The sequence below is a fragment of the Myotis myotis genome, unplaced genomic scaffold (assembly GCF_014108235.1).
Source record: "Myotis myotis isolate mMyoMyo1 unplaced genomic scaffold, mMyoMyo1.p scaffold_m19_p_1, whole genome shotgun sequence".
NCBI classification, from domain to species: domain Eukaryota; kingdom Metazoa; phylum Chordata; class Mammalia; order Chiroptera; family Vespertilionidae; genus Myotis; species Myotis myotis.
In genome coordinates this window covers 97782184-97802409 of record NW_023416313.1, presented here as the reverse complement: position 1 = coordinate 97802409, position 20226 = coordinate 97782184, and the positions used below count along the sequence as shown (strand labels likewise).

General features: G+C 43.0%; 1 protein-coding gene across 7 annotated transcripts in view; it reads left to right on the top strand.

Moving 5' to 3' along the window:
* Positions 1–20226, top strand: part of CACNB2 (calcium voltage-gated channel auxiliary subunit beta 2) — a 361380-nt gene that overhangs the window by 322533 nt on the left and 18621 nt on the right. For 5 of the 7 annotated variants that reach the window (XM_036345595.1, XM_036345605.1, XM_036345632.1 and 2 more), the window contains 4 exons: positions 3842–3975; positions 7560–7640; positions 8138–8196; positions 17985–18094. In XM_036345595.1, the coding sequence (XP_036201488.1) occupies positions 3842–3975; positions 7560–7640; positions 8138–8196; positions 17985–18094 (384 nt within the window). Of the gene's footprint in view, positions 1–3841; positions 3976–4119; positions 4140–7559; positions 7641–8137; positions 8197–17984; positions 18095–20226 lie in introns of all 7 variants that reach the window. The other 2 variants (XM_036345615.1, XM_036345642.1) reach the window with 1 other exon arrangement.

The following is a 20226-nucleotide window of genomic DNA, read 5'->3' as shown; positions in this document are numbered from 1 at the left end:
AATAGAATGCTTGAAAGGAAAATTGAAGCTTTTTTTTAAGGTAGTATGTGGGGCTCATGTCTTTCCTTCCCACTGGGGAGTAGATTTTCCTGAAGGCACAGGAGAAAGGCAGCCTATCTGACCTTCTCAAATGTATGAGGTTGTAGGGATTCCAGTGTAAACCTTATATGCTTCCTGTGTATTTTTAAGGCTGTAAGGAGACCTCAGAGGTAGAAACGCGGCTCCCGGGTTGTGGAAATGCTCCGTCACTTTGTGATAAAGCAGCATCCCCACCCCCCAATCCCGACCCCCGCAGTGCCAGCCCCCTTCCCTAGACCAGGGAGGCTCTCCTGCTCCCGCTGACATGCTGTGGCTTCTCCTCCTCGTGACAGGATGACAGCAGGTGCATTTTGACGCATAAGTTTGCAGTGTTTGTAAAATTACATGTCATTTTTGTCATTACTAAAAATAAAGTTCAGTGAAGAAGTGATTTAAAACTTCACCCAAGTTGTCTACAAATACAGGACTTTGGAATAACTTTTCTGAATACCAAGAATATAAACTACTTCTGTCTGCGGGGATTGTAAATGTTAACCAACTACCACATTTCCTGTAGGTATGTCAGAATCCTGCTATAATTTTTGTATCAATAACCCAACTTGTCTAAAATAAAGCTCGTGAAAATTCTACATAGAAGGTCCCCCACCCACCTCGAGGGAGAGCTGCCAAGCAATCAAAGGTGGATTGGCCTGCAGTTGTAATACTCACCTGGGCTTCCCAGAGGCCCTGCCCACAATTCTCCTCGCCCGTGACTGGACCAAAGAATATAAGCATCTGCCTAAACTAAATGTATTTGGAGGTTCTGAAGGATTTGGGAAAGGAAATATTTCCACTTCACATCTGGGAAGTGGCAAAGTAGCCAGCTGTACAGTGCATACCCTCAACTGCATGAATGTATACATCCGTGTTCCTCCAATTTGCCACTCAAGTTGACCCAAGAGTCCAAGATTCTACTAAAACCTAAATCTCAAAAAATGTTCCCAAGGCTCTCTCTCTAAAAAACAAAACAAAAACAAAAAGCATGCTAGTGAGGAAGAATAAAAGAAACTAATTTCAAAATGATGGAAGCAGTTTTTCACAAGTAAATGCCAGTGTTTGATAAGGCATGCAAATATAAGTATGAAATTAAAAAGGGGTAACGTTTCTCAGTGTAAGGAGAAGCATCGAGTCGAATAAAGTTTATAGAGCTCTGAAACGAATTGGACATGCTCCTTCAGTCGTAGTACACTTCTTTAATGTGTTTTGAAAGTGGCCATCTGTTTTAGAATTCTCTGTGTTTCAGAATGAGTCCAGATGCCTTTCAATTTAAGTGAGCTAAAAGTCAGAACTAGTAAACTAGAATGTTTTCAACTTGGGGTTTCGAGTCCTTGTGATCAAATACAGGTAAATTTGAAACCTGGCTCAGGCTGTGTGTGTGGGTAGCCAGCAACTGGGCAATGTCACAGCTAACCTTTTTATACATTTCCACTCTTCCTTAAAAAAAAAAAAAAATTCATCTGCTGATCACAGCAGGTAGAATCAATAGATAAACCATAAAATCCAGTTCCCAGACTTTGCTATCCCATGCCCTGTCATCTCTGACATGCAAGCAGATCTCAGGTTCAGGAAGGTGCCCTCAGGGGGTACTGACCCGTTAAGGTGAACTTTATAAGCCCATAGAGAGTGATGAAGGTAAAAGTACACAGGAATTTACCACCAGAAGGGACACTTATCTGATGATGGGTAAGACATGGTATAGGAATAGTGAAAAAGTGGCCCAGATCCTCTCCATCATACCCAGGGAGACACCAATGACATGCTTACTAAGATGGGGCTCAAGGCAAAACATTATAGGGTCAGCATCGACCCAAACCCCTGGGCCCGTTCTGTAATGTTTCCATTGCACACTATGTGCTGAGCCATTTCATTCATTAATATGCATGCATAACACAGAGAAAGACGTGTTTATTGGTAATTCTAACTAAATTCCTGGAATTAGCGCAGCCCATTAGTACTGTCACTGAAGAATCACACCTCGGCTTTCTGCCAGCGATAGCCAATATTTGCGGTACCGAACAGACAATGCCAGGTTGTACACGTCATCGCAGGCTTTTGACCCAATCAAAGGAAAAGGAACAAACAAGAGCTCCTACTTTTCAAAAGGCTGAGTCATCTAATATCCATAATAATTTCAACAGTGAAAAATAACGTGACGCCTATCAGATGCCCTCCTGTCCTTTGAAAGGTTAGCAGCGGCTGTCACGAGCACTAATTCAGCTTGTGTGTCACAGGGAAGGGTAGTGGCTTTGCAGCACCGAGCTGTCTGTTATTTCAAGGGGGTAATTTGCTGCTTAAATCTGAATGTACTGTGGTTTCTGTTAGAGGTAACGTGTCATAGGATACTCTGATGCTTTCCAGGGTGAGTAGATTTTCTACTTGACCTCATCTAAACCACAGATTAATTGTCTAGCTCAACCCTGTGATATCTCCTGGTCCTGACACTGGGGACACGCCCTCCATAGGGAGCAGGGAGGAAAGGAAGGGCCTCGCCTGAAGCAGCACCAGTGTGCAGGGCAGGAAGGGACCCCTGAGGCAGAGCTAAGCTCTGGGTCCTGGCTCTGCTGAGTGTTTGCCAAGAACAATCCCTTAAACCAGTGGTTCTCAACCTTCCTAATGCCGCGACCCTTTAATACAGTTCCTCATGTTGTGGTGACCCCCAATTTCATTGTTAGAAATTGAACATAATTGAAGCATAGTGATTAATCGCAAAAACAATATGCAATATTCCGATGGTCTTAGATGACCCCTGTGAAAGGGTCATTCGACCCCCAAAGGGGTCACGACCCACAGGTTGAGAACCACTGCCTTAAACTCTTTAAGAGTTTATCTTTTAAAACTTAAAAATCAGAGGGTTGAAGATGATCTTTAAAATCCTTTCCAGTCAATAAAATTCTGTAGTAATTGCACAGGGAAGCATTTTATAGTCAAGATGACATGATGGGCCTTTTTTATTATTATTAGCACTCATTTCAAAGTGATATCTTTCCAGGGTGGAAGGTTTTGAAAAGTGAAGGCATATTCTCTTGGGTCTGTGCGCCCTTCCACCCCACGCCTTGCACCAAACCCAGTGGCTTTACAGGAACCACTGGAACCTCCCTGTGTCCCTTTGGAGACCACTGGGCCCAGCGTTTCCCAAGCAGCCGTCAGTCACACCTGCCCTTCCATCAGGGGTACCTATCATCTTGAAATCATTTTAATCCTGCCCTTTCTGGAACCTTCCCCAGGCTTTGTGTGGTCTGGATTTAGGATTTTTCTATTCTCTCTTTCCTTCAAATGCCTGTTGCCATTTGAGCGAACCTTTGCACATCACCTGGTTTTCACACAAAACCCAGCAAAATGAGAAATCTGACGCGCGCTGTGACACAGGTTCCCAGTGGAGGTGCTTATTACTTAAAAGCTGGTTGAAGATGCTGTAGAAGTGAAGGGTCTGTGCCATGCTCACATGCATTGTTATGGAAAATGTCAATAGTATGTTTGAAACTACAAAGTAAAAATGTCTTTCTGAGAATAGTGTTTGAGCTCTAGTGTGCCAAAGTTGATCAAGCAAATAGACGTCATGAGGGCCACTTTCAGTTTTGTTCGATTTCAATATATTGTATTCTTAATGTGCTTTGCCTTTAGATTTTACTTTGTTTACTGTGCTGAGCACTCATTATAGATCTTTTACTAAGGTTAATTTTATTTGCTCTCATTTTATTTTTTTATAACCTCTTTTTCCTCTCCTGTCTACCTGATGATTTTTGAATTGTTTGTCTGTATATAGCTATAGACATAGATGCTACTGGCTTAGATGCAGAAGAAAATGATATTCCAGCAAACCACCGCTCCCCTAAGCCCAGTGCAAACAGTGTAACGTCACCCCACTCCAAAGAGAAAAGAATGCCCTTCTTTAAGAAGGTAACATTAACTTCCAAGCTCCCATCTGTCCGCCTGCTCAACTGCACTGCGTCACATTCTAGTCCTGTTGACTGTCTGCGTCCTTCGATAAGCCAATAACATGCATGCTCTGTTATTCTTTGTTTCTTTTCCATGCTGCTGTAGCTAAGCAGAAGCAGAAATCGGTAAGTCTACATTGACATAAGCTGTGTTTATCCTGCCACTGGCATCATTAGCATTCAAGCCCGCAGTTGTAGGAAATACAATTATTTCTGTCCGAAGGAAAAAACCTACCAAGCCTCTAATTGAGTGCGTGCATTGCAAACCAACTAAATTCAGTGGGTGACTGTGAAAGCACCATTACAGTACTTATCCTTTTTGATGGAATAATACCGACCACCAAGGGAACTTGTTGAAACATTTAAGGATGTCGAACACCGACAACACTACCTGATGCACCTCTCTTGTGCATGCTTATTCTGTCTTTGTCTCTTTCTTTTTTCTCCATTTAACTTATAGTCAAGCATTTTAAAACCAATATTAGATTCTGATTTATGATATCCAGATACATAGCTTGTACTAAAAAAAAAAAATGATTCAAGTCTTAATTTAGTCAGTATTTAAACTTCTAATCCATTAGGTGCAAAACCTGCAGATGAACAAGACCAGTGGGAAAATGCAGGCTTGTTCTGGCGGTTTGCTGAGTTTTTCCTCTCGTCCTATATAAATCCTCTCCCGCTGTCCGTGCCTCCTCCGTCCGATTCCCGCATCTCGCCTGCTGGACGATGGGGCGGTGGCCGCGCTCAGAACCTTTGCCCCTGGCCAGCCAAGAACTACACGGCGCTGCTCCTCATCCCCTGACTGGAAACTAGGCAGCCCTGAGCTCTCTTTACTCCAGACAAGGTCTGGTTCCTTTCAGCACATTTGGTAGCTTCAGAGCGATATTTTCTAAGGAGGTCTCCCCAGCCATTTCCATTCCTTCCCGTCTTTTATTCACCACTTTCCACAGCCTACTGTGCTGTCTCTGTAGTCATCCTTCCTGATGGCACCATGTCCTACGCGACCACAGTATGTCATGCCACACAGATGTTGAGGAAGACCTACTCTGCTCTGCACTCTCCACGTCCTAAACCCTTCTGCACACAAGTATTTTGCTCTGTGGCAGAACTCTAAACTCATCAATGAGGTGTCGGATACTGAACTGTGAAGTTGCTGTTTTTTAAATAAATTATGGTTATGTTAATAATGAAAGACCTGAGCACTCCAGGCTAAAATTAAAACACCTGGATTTTTGTGTGTGTGTTAACACAGAAGCCCCAGACCATCTCTTGTGGTCCTATCTTCTTGTCTTAGCAAAAGTGACGAACAGTGTACAATCCTAGAAAGTCAGCATTGCTGAGCTGCTCTGGGCTTTCACGAACAGTGACGTGCACTAAAACCAGGGTAGTCCGGGTGAGATTCTTGAGCTCTCCTTACTCTGAAATTCCAAAACTTTAAAAATGTTTATCACAATTTTTCCACTGAAGAATTTGAACAACATAAGGTTAGCAGGAAAGGGTAGGTAAAAATGATGATGTCGTAATCACCAAGTACCAGTATTCCATCAAATAAGGTAATTTCTGTAGCGACCTTATTGATTGAGAAGGTGACTGCCAGCATTGGGTAACCCTTTGCTAGCTGGCAGTCATAGATCGAAGGAAACGAAGACCTATCAAACAATGGGCCACTTAATACTAATGACTTGAAATAAAATTTCTTAGTAGCTGTTACTAAAATGCATGCAATTTTTATTCCTAATTGCACTGGTGGAAAAGGAATTCTCATACTTCATCGTTATAAAGACGTGGCTTCTAAACATTTTCAGAATGATCCCAGGTGGTATAATTGTAATAATTTAACAAATATGCTTATGATGCCTTCGGCACTGGTATTCATTCTTCTTATGTTATTGATTATGTGGTCAACTTAGAGGGCAGAGTTCAAACACAGGAAACAGCCTGGGAGTCAATGATAAGCGTGTTCTCCGTGTGGTAGACTGCTTTTAGAGTGGTGCTTGTGTGGCATTTGTGCTGTCACTGTATTATGTTTGTCTTGTTTTATTTCTGTTTAAAAATGTATTCTATCTTTATTGTGGCTTTTAAAATTGATTTTGAATACTAGGCAAAATTTTAAGCAATAAAACTTGACAGCACAATCAAGTAATATTTTCTCCCCTTTTGATTATATTTACCTATGGCATTAGCGAAATCTCAGCTGAAAGCTTTCGAATTTGAAATGATTTTTAATTTCCCTCTTAAGCAGGTTAAATTTAATCAAATTCAGAAAGTTTGCAATGAGTAATTTTAAGCAGCAATAAGATGTTCTGGGGGATGCAAAAATTATACTCACATTGGCACACCACTTCATCAAATTCTTACAACAGTTTAAAGAATATTTTTCTGTTAGCCTGTGTGACTAAAAGAAATTCTTGAAATATTTTTTCCAGATGCTCTTTAATGCATAAAGATTCATATCACAATGATTTGGTTACTTCAGGTCTACAGCCATATCTCCCTTCTGCATTAAAAGATGCATTTTGAGAATCAGTGTGTGACATTTTTACTGTCAAAATAGCCATTTTTAATATAATCAAACGAATTAGTGGTTACCTAATACTTAATGACTTGAAATAAAATTTCATAGTAGCTATTACTAAAATGCATGTAATTTATATTCCTAATTCAAAATTTTTGAAAAATTTTGATTTTGGTTATTTTATTTTAAGCAGTTAAGCTGGAACGTTTTGAAAGTTTTAGAAATTGCTACGAAATGTAGCTCCTCTCCCTGGATTAGTTACGTAACAGAAACACTACTCGGTGCTCCTGGAAGCATTTAGAGAGGCAAGTGAATGATGAACTTTTTGAGGCCACTGAAGCAGGCTCGATTATCACACACTGTCCACCTTTCCTCCAAGACACATAAACCTTCCTTTTTAGAAACCAAAAATCCAACAATATCAACCTCTAAGCTGTCAATAGAAGTCCAGATTACTGTTTACTGAGACAAGTATACCTGCTAAGTTAAACCCTTACAGTAAAATAGGACTTTTCAAGTACTTGGTAATGAGGTACAGTGTTTTGAAGTTAGGTTTTATCCAGGTAAGACAAGCAAAGGTAATGAAACCTTTCTTTTCTCTGCACTTAACCATGTTAGGTCTGCAAATGTGGCTCTTCAGAAAACTCCAGTGCATCTGAAGAGCCATCTTAACTTCCAGTCAAGCCTAAAGCACCTATTCTGCATGAGGCATGTTTCTATCTGTTCTACCAACTAGTTCTCATTCAAAAGCAGCACCTTCTGCTTTAGGAACTCACCTGTTAGTAGCATTTCTTAAGGAGAGGGAAAAAAATGTAGACAATTCAATAACTTGAAAACTTTAGGAAAATAAACCCACCAGTCTTTGATTGGGTTTATGTAGAAGAGAGGCGAGTTAATAAAATAATTAAAAAAATGAAACGTCTGGAAAGCCAGTGACTCGGATCACAGAGCTGGGAAAGGACAGGTTTTACGTAAAATACTTACGTTCCCCCTGCCTGCCAACCCCCTGACGCCCTCTCCTCTCTCTGCAGACAGAGCACACGCCTCCCTATGATGTGGTACCTTCCATGCGCCCCGTGGTCTTGGTGGGCCCTTCCCTGAAGGGGTACGAGGTAGGTAGCTGCTGTCTGGCGCACACCTGACCTTCGTGTGCTGAACTGCTTTGTGACCCCAGCTCCCTCTCCTGACTCTTGAATTTAGAACTCAAAGAACTCCTATCACAAAGAGTGGTGTTCTTCAAGCGGTGGTATACATTGCTTCCTGTTGTGGCCTGTTTTATTTTCTTGGCTGTTGCTCTGGAGATTTCTGCTAGCTTCAGTTTACTCAGCCGGGGGGGGGGGGGGGGGGGGGACACAGTATCAGATGGAGAGTGACTGGAACCACTGTGGGGTCGTGTATTGTCATTAAAACATCAAGATAAATTCAGGGAACTTGGACTTTCGAATTGTCATTGTATCAGAACTCATCAGAACAGACAAATTTGATCTCACGTGCTACTTCTTCCAAATGGGAACCCCGGGTTTTCAGACATTCTTAAGAAGAGTAAAATTGTTTTATTGTAATAGTAATATTCTTATTGTCTCCTAACTTACTGCTTCCTCAATTGCAGGTCACAGATATGATGCAAAAAGCATTGTTTGATTTTTTAAAACACAGATTTGAAGGGCGGTGAGTATTTCAGAATCCTGGGTATTGTGGGTTTTGTCTTGAAAATGACAACACCTGGTGGGACAGGCAGGTGATCCCAAGAGAACTACCCTCTGAAGTCTATGGGGTGACAGGAAATAAGTTTGTCCAGTTCAATCTGATGCCAGAAATATTTGTCATATTTGCTCGGCACATCATCAGACCTGGATAATCCATCTCATTGTTCCTACACCTACATCCAGAGGCTGAAATTGGCCAAGTGCTTTCTGCGTAGTCTTGCCCCAAATTCATGGTCAGCTGGCCCTCATCGCTGCCCAGAAATCAAGCTAAATATCCCTCTTCCATTTACTTTTCTACTCTTCTAAAAACGTTCATGCCAGCTCCTCTCACCTCAAACCTCTAACATCCCCTGTTCATCTCGCTGTCCCCCATGAATTTGCTTCCTATTTCACTGAGAAAATAGAGACAGAGAACTTCCAAGAGTTCCCACCACCACACCTATTCCCACCTGCATGTTTGCCTGTGTGCTCTGCTGTTCTCTTATTACTGTTAACAGTGGTCAAACCCACCAGCTTGGATGCCAGACCCCACCCCCCACCCCCCTCCCCCCCAGCACAGCCATAACAACCCTTTCCCCTCTCCTCAGTACCATAAGCATACACAATGTAGTCATCTCTTCCTTCGACAAAAGAGTTGACCTCATTTTCCCTCTAGCTGTCTCATTTTTCTCTTCTTTATAGCAAAACTCCTTGAACAAGTTATGTGTCCATCACTCACCCAAAACTAGTCATGTCAGATCACTAGTCATGTCAGGACCCTCACAAGGCTAATTCCCGAGTGAATCTGCCGTCCTCCTCTTAGTTGGCGTGGTGGAACACACCATCCTCTTTTAAATTCTTTGTTTGGTCTCTGGAACCACACACACACACACACTTTCTCATTATTGGTTGATTCCTGTATGTGCCCTGACCAGGGATTGAAACTGCAACATTGGTGTATTGCAGCGGTTCTCAACCTGTGGGTCGCGACCCCTTTGGGGGTCGAACGACCTTTTCACAGGGGTCGCCTAAGACCATCGGAAAACACATATATAATTACATATTGTTTTTGTGATTAATCACTATGCTTTAATTATGTTCAATTTGTAAAAATGAAAATGCATCCTGCATATCAGATATTTACATTACGATTCATAACAGTTGCAAAATCACAGTTATGAAGTAGCAACGAAAATAATGTTATGGTTGGGGGTCACCACCACATGAGGAACTGTATTAAAGGGTGGCGGCATCAGGAAGGTTGAGAGCCACTGGTGTATTGGGACGATGCTCCTAACCAACTGAGCTGCCCGGCCAGGGCTGAAAAATGCAGATGTTGAAGCCACTCACCGTGTTTGCCTCCAAGGAGCCCATGTGTAAACCATAAATTGAAACCTCAAGCAGTGAAACATACAGTCAATGAAAAGGCAGCTCAGCGGGTGTGTGTCCAAGGTGCAGGGAGCATAAACAGAGGAAGGCGTACACTGATTTAGGGACGCCAACACCCAGGAAGGGTTTTTAATGGAACCTATGATTTCACCACCAAGTGAATTAGGAAGAGAAGGGGCATGTCCACCAGAGGGTGTAAAATGTGTGACAACATCAAGATGTGACACAGCATATATGAGAGGCAAGTTACTTAACATTCCTCAAGTCAAGTGTAGGCAGGAAGTGACTGGTAACAAGGCCAGGGCCGTGTCTGCTGTATCATGTTAATCACTTTGGACTTACTCCTTTTCCTCTCCTCTTCTCTCCCCTCCACTTGCTTGTAAAAATACTTATTGAGCATATGCTCTGTGCCAGGCATTGTGAGGAGAAAAGCAGATAGGATCTTACTCACAGTCTATTGAAAGGCAGCCTTGAATCAGATAACCAGTGGGTGCCATAGGAAAGGTTAAGCCAGCTTCTGATAGGAATCTAAAATGGAAACTTCCAAATACAGGGCGGGTGAGTATTTCTGCATTGTTAACAAGGTAAATGTGCTGCCTCTCTTCTCCACATTCCTTTTCTTCTTCTATCCTAACAATACAAGTACAATAGATGGCATCTGTGGCTCTCAGTGTTCTTTTAGATTTCTTAATATAGTACTTACTCCCTTGGCCACACCTGCTTCTGCAACCATTTCTGATTTATATTGACTTTTTGGAAGGGGAGGCAAGGACAGAGGGAGAAACTTTTTATAGGAAGATACAAGTGTGGTTAGTAATCCAGCAAAGGACTGAAAGAGACAGAAAAGGAAAACACAATTCAAGGTATAAAAAGACTTCGTGATCAAAGTCTACCTAACCAGATGCTCCTAATTGGACATTTTTGTTTTCCGTTGCTTTATGAAATACATTTTATTTTGTGCCAGGAAACACAGCTTCATCCTTGGGCCTTTGGCTTGTTCCAAGGCTCTCAGGCCAAGTATAAAAGACATGCCTCTAATTGGGCCGTTTAGCTTTCACTTCTTTATTCTTGGCTCTGTCGTTTATCACAATTTGGAACTGTCCCATGAGCGTGCACACCCAGAAAATTCTGCTAGACTAGGCACCACGCTGTCCGTGACTGAGGTAACCTGCTGCCCTTTCCTAAATGCCAAAGATGGGGAAACAGGATGGAATTTCCTGACTTCCCACTTCTGTTTAAACCGGAGTGCGTTTCTAATTTGGAAGACAGATTCCAGCCATAGGGTGTATCTTGGACCCGTGTTATAAATATCAGCCATTCAGGCTGGTTTCACTTAAGAAATGCAGAAACAAAATATCTGCAGGTTGTATCTTTTGTTTCTGGCCAGAAGTCATTTCCATGTGGCTTTATTAACGGGCCTGCCTTGGTTCATCTTGACTCACAGAGCTGGAGTTCAACTTTCTAGCCTGTGATCACAATGAAAGATCCTCCAAGGAAGTAATAGAGTCTATAAGGCAGAATTTCAAAAAGCCAGAGACAATTTTAACTTTTTTTTTTTTTTTACTCCTGGCAAGACCTTCAGAGTATCTGAATCATTAAGTGTCTTTGCTTTTGGCAAGCCAAGATAACAACAGAGGGTGGGAAGTCAGCAGAAGCATCAGGTATGACTAATTCTCAAAAGACGTAATTCTAAAAGGAAAAAGCGAATTACTCATTAATTATCTATTAAATAAACTAAATTTATCCAAAATATGTAAGAGCACGTGCAATTTAACAAAAGGAAGACAAACAGTCCAATTTAAAAATGGGCAAAGGCACCTGTGACCTCCAGCCTTGACCATCACGGGCCTTCATTCATGTACAGGTCGTGTCTGCACTCCTTGGAGTCGTGCTGACAAGCAGCCGGGACCATGGTCACTGGGGGCAATTCCGGCTTCAACTACATTATATCGACATGGAAGCTGTCCTAGGCAAATGGCCATTCCATGTTCTTTTTAGCAAAATGTTTGTGTTATTGCACAATTCCCTGCCCCTTGTGTGTGGGTCCCTGGGTGTGTGGGGGCATCCTTGCAGGCAGGACACTGGATGTTGGCACCTGAGGACTTGAAGGCGCTGCCACTGGCTTGCCATTTATGTCGCAGCATCTTCCATGGTTATCTTCAAGTGCAACTTTGAATGAATTGTCATGTTAAAAGATAAAATAAGCCGAAACCGGTTTGGCTCAGTGGATAGAGCGTCGGTCTGCGGACTGAAAGGTCCCAGGTTTGATTCCGGTCAAGGGCATGCACCTGGGTTGCGGGCACATCCACAGTGGGAGATGTGCAGGAGGCAGCTGATCGATGTTTCTCTCTCATCGATGTTTCTAACTTTCTATCTCTCTCCCTTCCTCTCTGTGAAAAATCAATAAAATATATTTTAAAAAAAAGATAAAATAAAACAAACAAAATGGGCAACGGACCTAAATAGACACTTCTCTAAAGTGAGCATTTGATGAGCATCATCAGACAGATGCAAATTAAACCCGCAATGAGGTATCACCCCACACCTGTCAGAATGGCTACCATCAACAAATCAACAAATGACAAGTGCTGGTGAGGATGTGGAGAAAAGGGAACCCTAGTTCACTGCTGGTGGGAATGCAGACTATGCAGTCATTATGAAAGACAGTATAAAGTTTCCTCAAAGAATTAAATATGGAACTGCCATTTGACCCAGTAATCCCACTTATATGAATATAGTCTAAGAAACCCAAAACACTAATCAGAAAAAAGTGTTTGCACCCCTATATTCATAGCAGTGCAATTTACAGTAGCTAAAATCTGGAAATAGCCCTGGTGCCCATCAGTAGATGAGTGGATAAAAAAGCTGTGCACATTTACACAGTGGAATACTATGTAGCAGTAAAAAAAAGAGGCTCTCTTACCCTCTGAGACAGCATGGAGGAACCTGGGAGAGCATTATGCTAAGTGAAATAAGCCAGTCAGAGAACGACAAGTATCACATGATCTCACTCACATGTAGAATCTAATGAACAAAATACATGTTGAACCAAATAGATCCAGAGACATAGAAGCATGGAACAGACTGATGAATCTCAGAGGGAAGGCAGGGCTGGGTGTGTGGGAAGAGATCTACCAAAGAACTTGCATGCATATATGCATAACCCATGGACACAGACAATAGGGTGGTGAAGGCCTGGGGCGAGGGGGTGGAGGCAGGCTAGAAGGAGTCAATGGGGGTGGGGGGAACATTGGTAATACTTTCAACATTAATGATTTTTAAATAAATTTTTAAAAACCCAAGAGGGAGAAAATATGAAACGAAGTGTTGGTGATGAAAAGATTCTAGATAGAAATTCTTTTCTGTCCTTAAACCTACTTGCGTTCATTTGCTGCGGCCCTGGGAGTTGTCAGAAGCATGGCCCTAGTGTTAAAACAGCATTTAAGTGTGCCAGGGCAAAGAAGTGGTGGCAAACCATTCTCCTTTCTTCGTGTGCAACAGAGTAGCCCACTTACATTGCATGACCCTAATCAGCTGTGTCATGTAAACAAAACAATTTCCCAATTCACCTGGTAGGACGAGGACAGGTAAATTAGCAAGGAAATCAGGGACGAGGAGGAAGGCTACTGTCGGTGATGAGTTCAGTTGTCCTTGCAGTGTTTTGAAAACGTCAGCTCTTGCCACTGCAGTGTCTAGAGTTCATACTGCATTGCTATAGGGATATGTACATGTTGAAACTGGTGCGAAGGGATCTTAATCAAAAATCAATAATCCTGGGAAACATTACATCACTTTATTTGGTGGAAAATTTCCTTGGATGTGAGATAACTCCTTCTAAACTAGTGGATGTCTACCATGGTTGCATATTAGTATCACCTACAGTGTTTTAAAAATGAAATAAAAAGCCAGGGTTTATATTCCACCCGTGACTAATTGCAACCAAATCTCTAGGGTGGGACCTAATGTAACTGTAAATGCTTATATGGCAATTTTGATGTACAAGGAGGGTTGAAAACTACTCCTCTAAACTGAATTGTCCCCAGAATTTTGCCCTTAGGACTTTTTTTCCGGTGGAAATTCAAGTAACGACAGTTCCCCAAGCATACGTTAAGGAGTTGAAATCGTGTGGTGGCCCGTTTCACGCCGCTTACAGAGCTCGTCACGTACGCAGATCAGGGGGCGCCGGGCTGGACAGCACCACGTGCAGAAAGGAAAAAGTCTGGGGACAAAGAGCAACGTGTTGTTACAGAAAACCCGTCCTTCTGCTGAAGGGGTTCAGGCGCTCTTGTCTTGTCCCCACTGTGATCCCAGGGTAGTGCCCAAAGCACGGCAGCCTCTTTAGAGCCACAGGACCCAGATGCTGGTCATCAGCAGCGCGTGGGTGCCCCCAGCTGCACTAGTACAGGCCCAGCACCTGGGTGCTCACTCTTCCTCCGCCTAGAAGGCCCTGCCCACAGCATCCATAGGGCTCCCCATAGGGCTCCGTGGTTGCCAGAGGCGGGGTAGAGGCAGCATCGACCACAGAGGGGTAGCACGGGGGAACCTGGGGAGAAATGGAGTGATTCTGCATCATGAAGGCGATAGTAGATATGAAACTCCATGAATTGGTCCCAACTCATTAAGGATTGACTGTATGACATATAGATACATTTTTTGCAAAATCCAGTCATCCCTTTCCACTTGGTCCCAAATGCATTGCTATCCCAATGGCAACCAATGTTAACTACATTAGCTATTTCTCAGTGTTTACTCCTTACCTCTCAATAACATACTTAATTTGCTTCTTGAGTTTTCAGTCTTAATCATTACCCATTGATTTCTCCCATGAGGATATGTAGCTCTCATGCACAGTCCTCCTCTCTCTCACACATACCTGCATACACATCTCCTACTCTAGACCAGCGGTTCTCAACCTGTGGGTCGAACGACCCTTTCACAGGGGTCGCCTAAGACCATCGGAAAACACATATATAATTACATATTGTTTTTGTGATTAATCACTATGCTTTAATTATGTTCAATTTGTAACAATGAAATTGGGGGTCACTACAACATGAGGAACTGTATTAAAGGGTCGAGGCATTAGGAAGGTTGAGAACCACTGCTCTAGACTCTCAACAGGTAAGTTGGTATGTTTGGCTGGCTCCATTTTTAGTATGTATTGTAGCCATATAGATAATATATGGGCCATGTCAAGCACTGTGATTACTCTTTCATAAGTGTTTGTGGTACTATGAGATAAATCATTTCACCTTTTATACTTGCTTAGTTTTCTATGTATTTGGCACTAATTCAGCCCCAGATCCTCCCCCAGCTGTCTGAATCTCCTCAGAGTAGATTCAGATGCACCAGGCGGTCTCTCACCTTTGTCCTTTGGAATCTTTCTGGGAGCGCTCGGGGCTGCTACCATCTGGATGGGTGCCCTCTGTGCCGGTGTACACTCGCCATTCTGGGACATTCTTTGTCACTCTCTTTGGGCTTGCTGTCACCTTTTCTTTTGGAGCTCCCTTGGTCTCTTTCAGGGTTTACCCTGTCATTTCAGTCAACAACATCCTCTAATAGTTTCCCTAGAAAGAGTACATAAAAACTGTCTTTGAGACCTGAATGTCTAAAAATGTCTTTAGCCCTGCTTAGTGTGGCTCAGTTGGATGGGCAAAAAGGTTGCTGGTTCGATTCCTGGTCAAGGCATATGCCCAGCTAATGGGCTCTCTCTCTCTGGTCAGGGTGTGCAGGAGGCAGCTGATTGGTGTTTCACTCTCACATTGATGTTTCCCTCTCTTTCCTCTCTCCCTCTCTCCATCCCTCCCCCTTCCTTTCTCTAAAAAAAAAATCAATAAAATATTTTTTTTAAAAAAATAAATTAAAATGTTGTTAATCCACCCTCCCATTTAATTGATAGTTAAAGTGGTAATGGAATTCTAATTGGAATAATTTCCCCTCAGAATTTTTAAGTCTTTTTGCTCCATGGGACCTGTTTTTTCCTCTGGAAATTTTGCTTTGTCTCCAGTGTCATGAAATTTATGTAGACATGTCATTCAACCTTTGTGATGGACCCTTTCAATTTGGAAAAGTCAGACTCTTAATTCTGGATTTTTTTTTTTTTTTTTAGTTTCCTGTTTTATATTTTGTTATTCTCTTTTTTGTGGACATCTTTTTACTTGGAAGTTGAACCTTCTAGATAACTCTCTAATTTTCATACCTTTCTTCTATTTTCCATCTTTGTCACTTCAGTTTTACCCTTTAGAAGATGTCCTTAACTTTATCTTCTAGCTCTTCTTTTGTGTGTGTTTTTTTTCTTTATTGATTAAGGTATTACATATGTGTCCTTATCCCCCCATTACCCTCCACCCCCCCCCCCCACTCATGCCCTCACCCCCCTGGTGTCTGTGTCCATCGCTTATGCTTAGATGCATGCATACAAGTCCTTTGGATGATCTCTCCCCTTACCCCCACCCTCCCCGTTCCCTCTGAGATGTGATAGTCTGATCGATGCTTCTCTGTCTCTGGATCTGTTTTTGTTCATCAGTTTATGTTGTGCATTATATTCCACAAATGAGTGAGATCATGTGATATTTATCTTTCTTTGACTGGTTTATTTCACTTAGCATAATGCTCTCCAGCTCCATCCATGCTGTTGCAAATGGTAGGATTTCTTTCCTTTTTACAGCAGCGTAGTATTCCATTGTGTAGATGTACCACTGTTTTTTAATCCACTCATCTGCTGATAGGCACTTAGGCTGTTTCCAAATCTTAACTATGGTAAATTGTGCCACTATGAACATGGGGTGCATATATCCTTTCTGATTGGTGTTTCTGGCTTCTTGGGACATATTCCTAGAAGTGGGATCACTGGGTCAAACGGGAGTTCCATTTTTCGTTTTTTGAGGAAACTCCATACTGTTCTCCACAGAGGCTGCAGCAGTCTGCATTCCCACCAGCAGTGAAGGAGGGTTCCTTTTTCTCCACATCCTCGCCAGCACTTGTCATTTGTTGATTTGTTGATGATAGCCATTCTGTATATAAAATTCAAAAGAAGAGCTAGGAATTTTTGTTTCTACTGTTATATATTTAATTTCCAAAATCTCTTTCTTTTTTGAAATTGATATTTGTCCTATTACATAGTTATACTCATTTCTTAGCTTTCAACTTTGAATGTTACTAATAGTTGGTTTTTTGTTTGTTTTGGTCTCTCATGTGAGGGGTTCGCCTAAGAATGCCCAGTGAACATTGCAGTGCTCAAATTTAAGAATGGGACTTGAAATAATCAGTTGGAAATTGTGCCCATTGGTGGAGCTTGTCAGCTTTGTTGCCTTGTAGGACAGCCTCCCCGGACATCTGTGTAGAAAACCACCAATGTCATTACCTTTGGGTCTTTCCTCTTTGGAGGTCAGATTCCCCAGAGAAAAATCTTCCCTTTCGAATCCTTTCTTTTCCAAATAATATGTCTTCTCTGCTCTGTCTCGGGTCCCCTCAGAGACCCTCTGTTTTATTGCCTGTAGAGTCTAAACCAGCCGTAGGGAAAGGATGGTCACCTGGTGACTTGATGTAGCAGACGGGAGGTGGAGGGCTCTAACTCTGAAACACTTCTAACCAAACTTCCTGTTTCTAGTCTCCCTTCCACCTTCTTCAAAGGCATTGTGACCCTTCTAGTTTTTCCCACACCTGTTCCTGCTGCTGGCTGGTATATTCAGCTATCTCCAGTCTAAGTAATTTGCACCTTCTAGCTTGCAAATTTTGTTGTTCTCATTTCTACCCTAACAAAAATGACCCCTCCCCCCAACTACTGTCACAACACCCTCTGTGTCCTCTTCACAACAGTCATCTTAATCTTTAATCACTTTACTAATTTATTTTCTTCTTTATTGCTGATCTCTGCCACTAGACTCAGCTCTGTGAGGAAAGACCATGTTAATCTTGTTCTTACTCATTTTCATGCCAATCACAGCACCATACTTACAGGAGGGCCTATAACACAAGGGCTGAATATGGCTCAAGGAGCCTGGGTTCAAATCCCAGCTTCATCATTTTTAGTTAATATGTAACCTTGAATGAAAAAACCTACCTATGAGGCATTTTCTTCATCAACAAAAGTGGCCTGATAATAAACCTCATTGCTAGAGTTTCGGGGATAATGTAATGAGATAGTCCCAGCAATGAGATAATGCTTAGTACATGCCTGGCACTTGGCAAAGAACCAGTAAGTGCTAAGTTAAGTAGTACAGGATAAAAGTAATGAATGAGCAAGTACCCTAACTTTTTTTTTGTTTGAAAATATGGTCATAATATATATGTTGCATACGTAGATGAGTTTGAGGCATGGATTTCTGTCTGTTTTTAATCAATTAATAACCTCAGGGTCTTCTGTTACTTTTTCCCCAACAGGATATCCATCACAAGGGTCACTGCTGACATCTCGCTGGCCAAACGCTCAGTGTTAAATAACCCCAGTAAGCACGCAATCATAGAAAGGTCCAACACAAGGTCAAGCCTAGGTAAGTGTGCGCTGCTTATGAACTTCAGCTATTTCAACACGTCTCCCTGAGGCTGCCAATGAGATCCAACAGGATGCTAATTCCATGTGTCATAGAGCCGAGAAGAAAGAGACGCGTGCTGCCGGCAGCTCGTGCTGCCGTCGCAGTGACTTCATGGCATGAGGAATCTGTTATGATAGTTTTGAGTTAAAAATTCCACAGGCTGTCAGCATGAATGTTTTGGTTGTGGTTGTTTCACTTCTGTGAGCTTCAGTGTCTACAGATTCAAAAAATTCCTGGCTTTGCATGATAGGGTTTAGCCAGGAAAAAAGGGAAAAGGGTGAAAAGGGATTTTCAACAATAGACTTCTGAAAAAATAGATGCTTTACTTTGGTTGAGTGAATGGCTTTTTAAAAAAGAGAGATGGGCTAGGTAGCTCAGTAAGTTAGAGCATCATCGCAATATGCCAAAGTTGCGAGTCCTGGTCAGGGCACATACAAGAATCAACTAATGAATTTATCCATAAGATCGGTAAGTGGAATAACAAATTGACCTCCCTCTCTCCTTTCCCCTCACTCCCCCTTTCTCTTTCCACCCTCCCTCTCTCTCTCTAAAATCAATAAATTTAAAAAAATTTAATCTATATATATAAAAGCTTAAGTGACCATAACAACCAGAACGACTGGTTGACCAGTCGCTATGACGTACATTGACCACCATGGGGCAGACGCTCAATGCAGGAGCTGCCCCCTGGTGGTCAGTGCGCTCCCACAGCCAACCTCCTGTGGCCCCTCCCCCGGCCACCTAGCTCCCATCGGTGCTAAGCCATTTGTAGAGACCTGCTTCTGGGTCAGGGTTTCCTACATAGCAGAGCAGCTCCCTCGCTGCAATCTATTCAAAGTCAGCCTCGACACAAGGGTTAGTCTGGCTCCCATCCTCTCCCTTCCCCAGGGGCCAACTGCCACGCGGTGGCAACACGGCTGCGAGAGAAGGAGGTGGGGAGGCAGGGAACCGCACGGTGGCGGGGCTCCTACGGTGGCGTCTGCGTCCGGCATCTGTTCCTTCTGTGCCCGGCCCGGTGACTGTCACCTCCTCTCCCGACCCCACCAGGGCCTTTGGGCCCCGGGCTGGGACAGGGAACCAGGGGTGGGTGGCAGCAGATGCGGCCCCTTTCCCATGGGGGGCTGAGGGCCCGCTCCCTCCTTGGGGCCGGCGGCCAACCTCCCCTGCCTCCCCCACCCCCACCCATGCACGAATTCATGCACCAGGCCTCTAGTAAATAAATAAAAAGAGGTGGAAAATGACACCAGAGATAGGCAGGGGAAGATATTTGAAAGTTTGGAGCTAATCCTTAAGACATACGGAGCCATGTAGATTTTAGGCATTTATTCACCCATTGAACAAAACTGGATTACCAACCACATGCTGGACATTATGCTATGTGCCAGGGACATTAAAGTGAAGGACACTAAGTCCTAACCCTCATAGAGCTCTTGTTTTGCAGGGAAGACATGGCAAAGCTAACAGATGTAGATGTAGACAGATACAGTCAGTGGCTGATGAGTCCCAGAAGCAGCAGGCCAAGCGACAGAGAGCACGCTGAGGAGGAAGGTGTGATTTCATATGGGGATGTCAGGGGAGGCCTTTCTGAGGAGTGATATTTTGGCAGGAGGATTTATGTTGTGAATTCTGTAGCCTTTTGAGGAAAGAGTATTCTGGGCAGAGGAAACTGTAAGTGCGAAGGCCCTGAGGCAGGAGCATGTCTGATGAGTCCATCATGTAGGACTTCATGGGCCTTTTAGTGTAGATGTGATAGGAAGCTGTACATAAGCAGGGAAGTGTTTTTAGAAGGATCACTGACAGCATTGTGGGAAAGATAACGGAACAGGCCGGTGGAAGTGAGGAAAAATTAGGATTCTGAGGAAGCAGCTTCAGAAATAGTGCACTCTGTGTAGAAATATCTATAATAATCTATAATAATAAAAGCATAATATGCTAATTCGACCGGATGGCTAAACTACCTTCCAGATGAAGCTGAGGCAGCAGCAGCTGCCGCGGCTGCGAGGGCCAAGCCCCTTGCACGAATTTCATGCATCGAGGCTCTAGTACAGTGTTCTCAACCTTCCTAATGCCGCGACCCTTTAATACAGTTC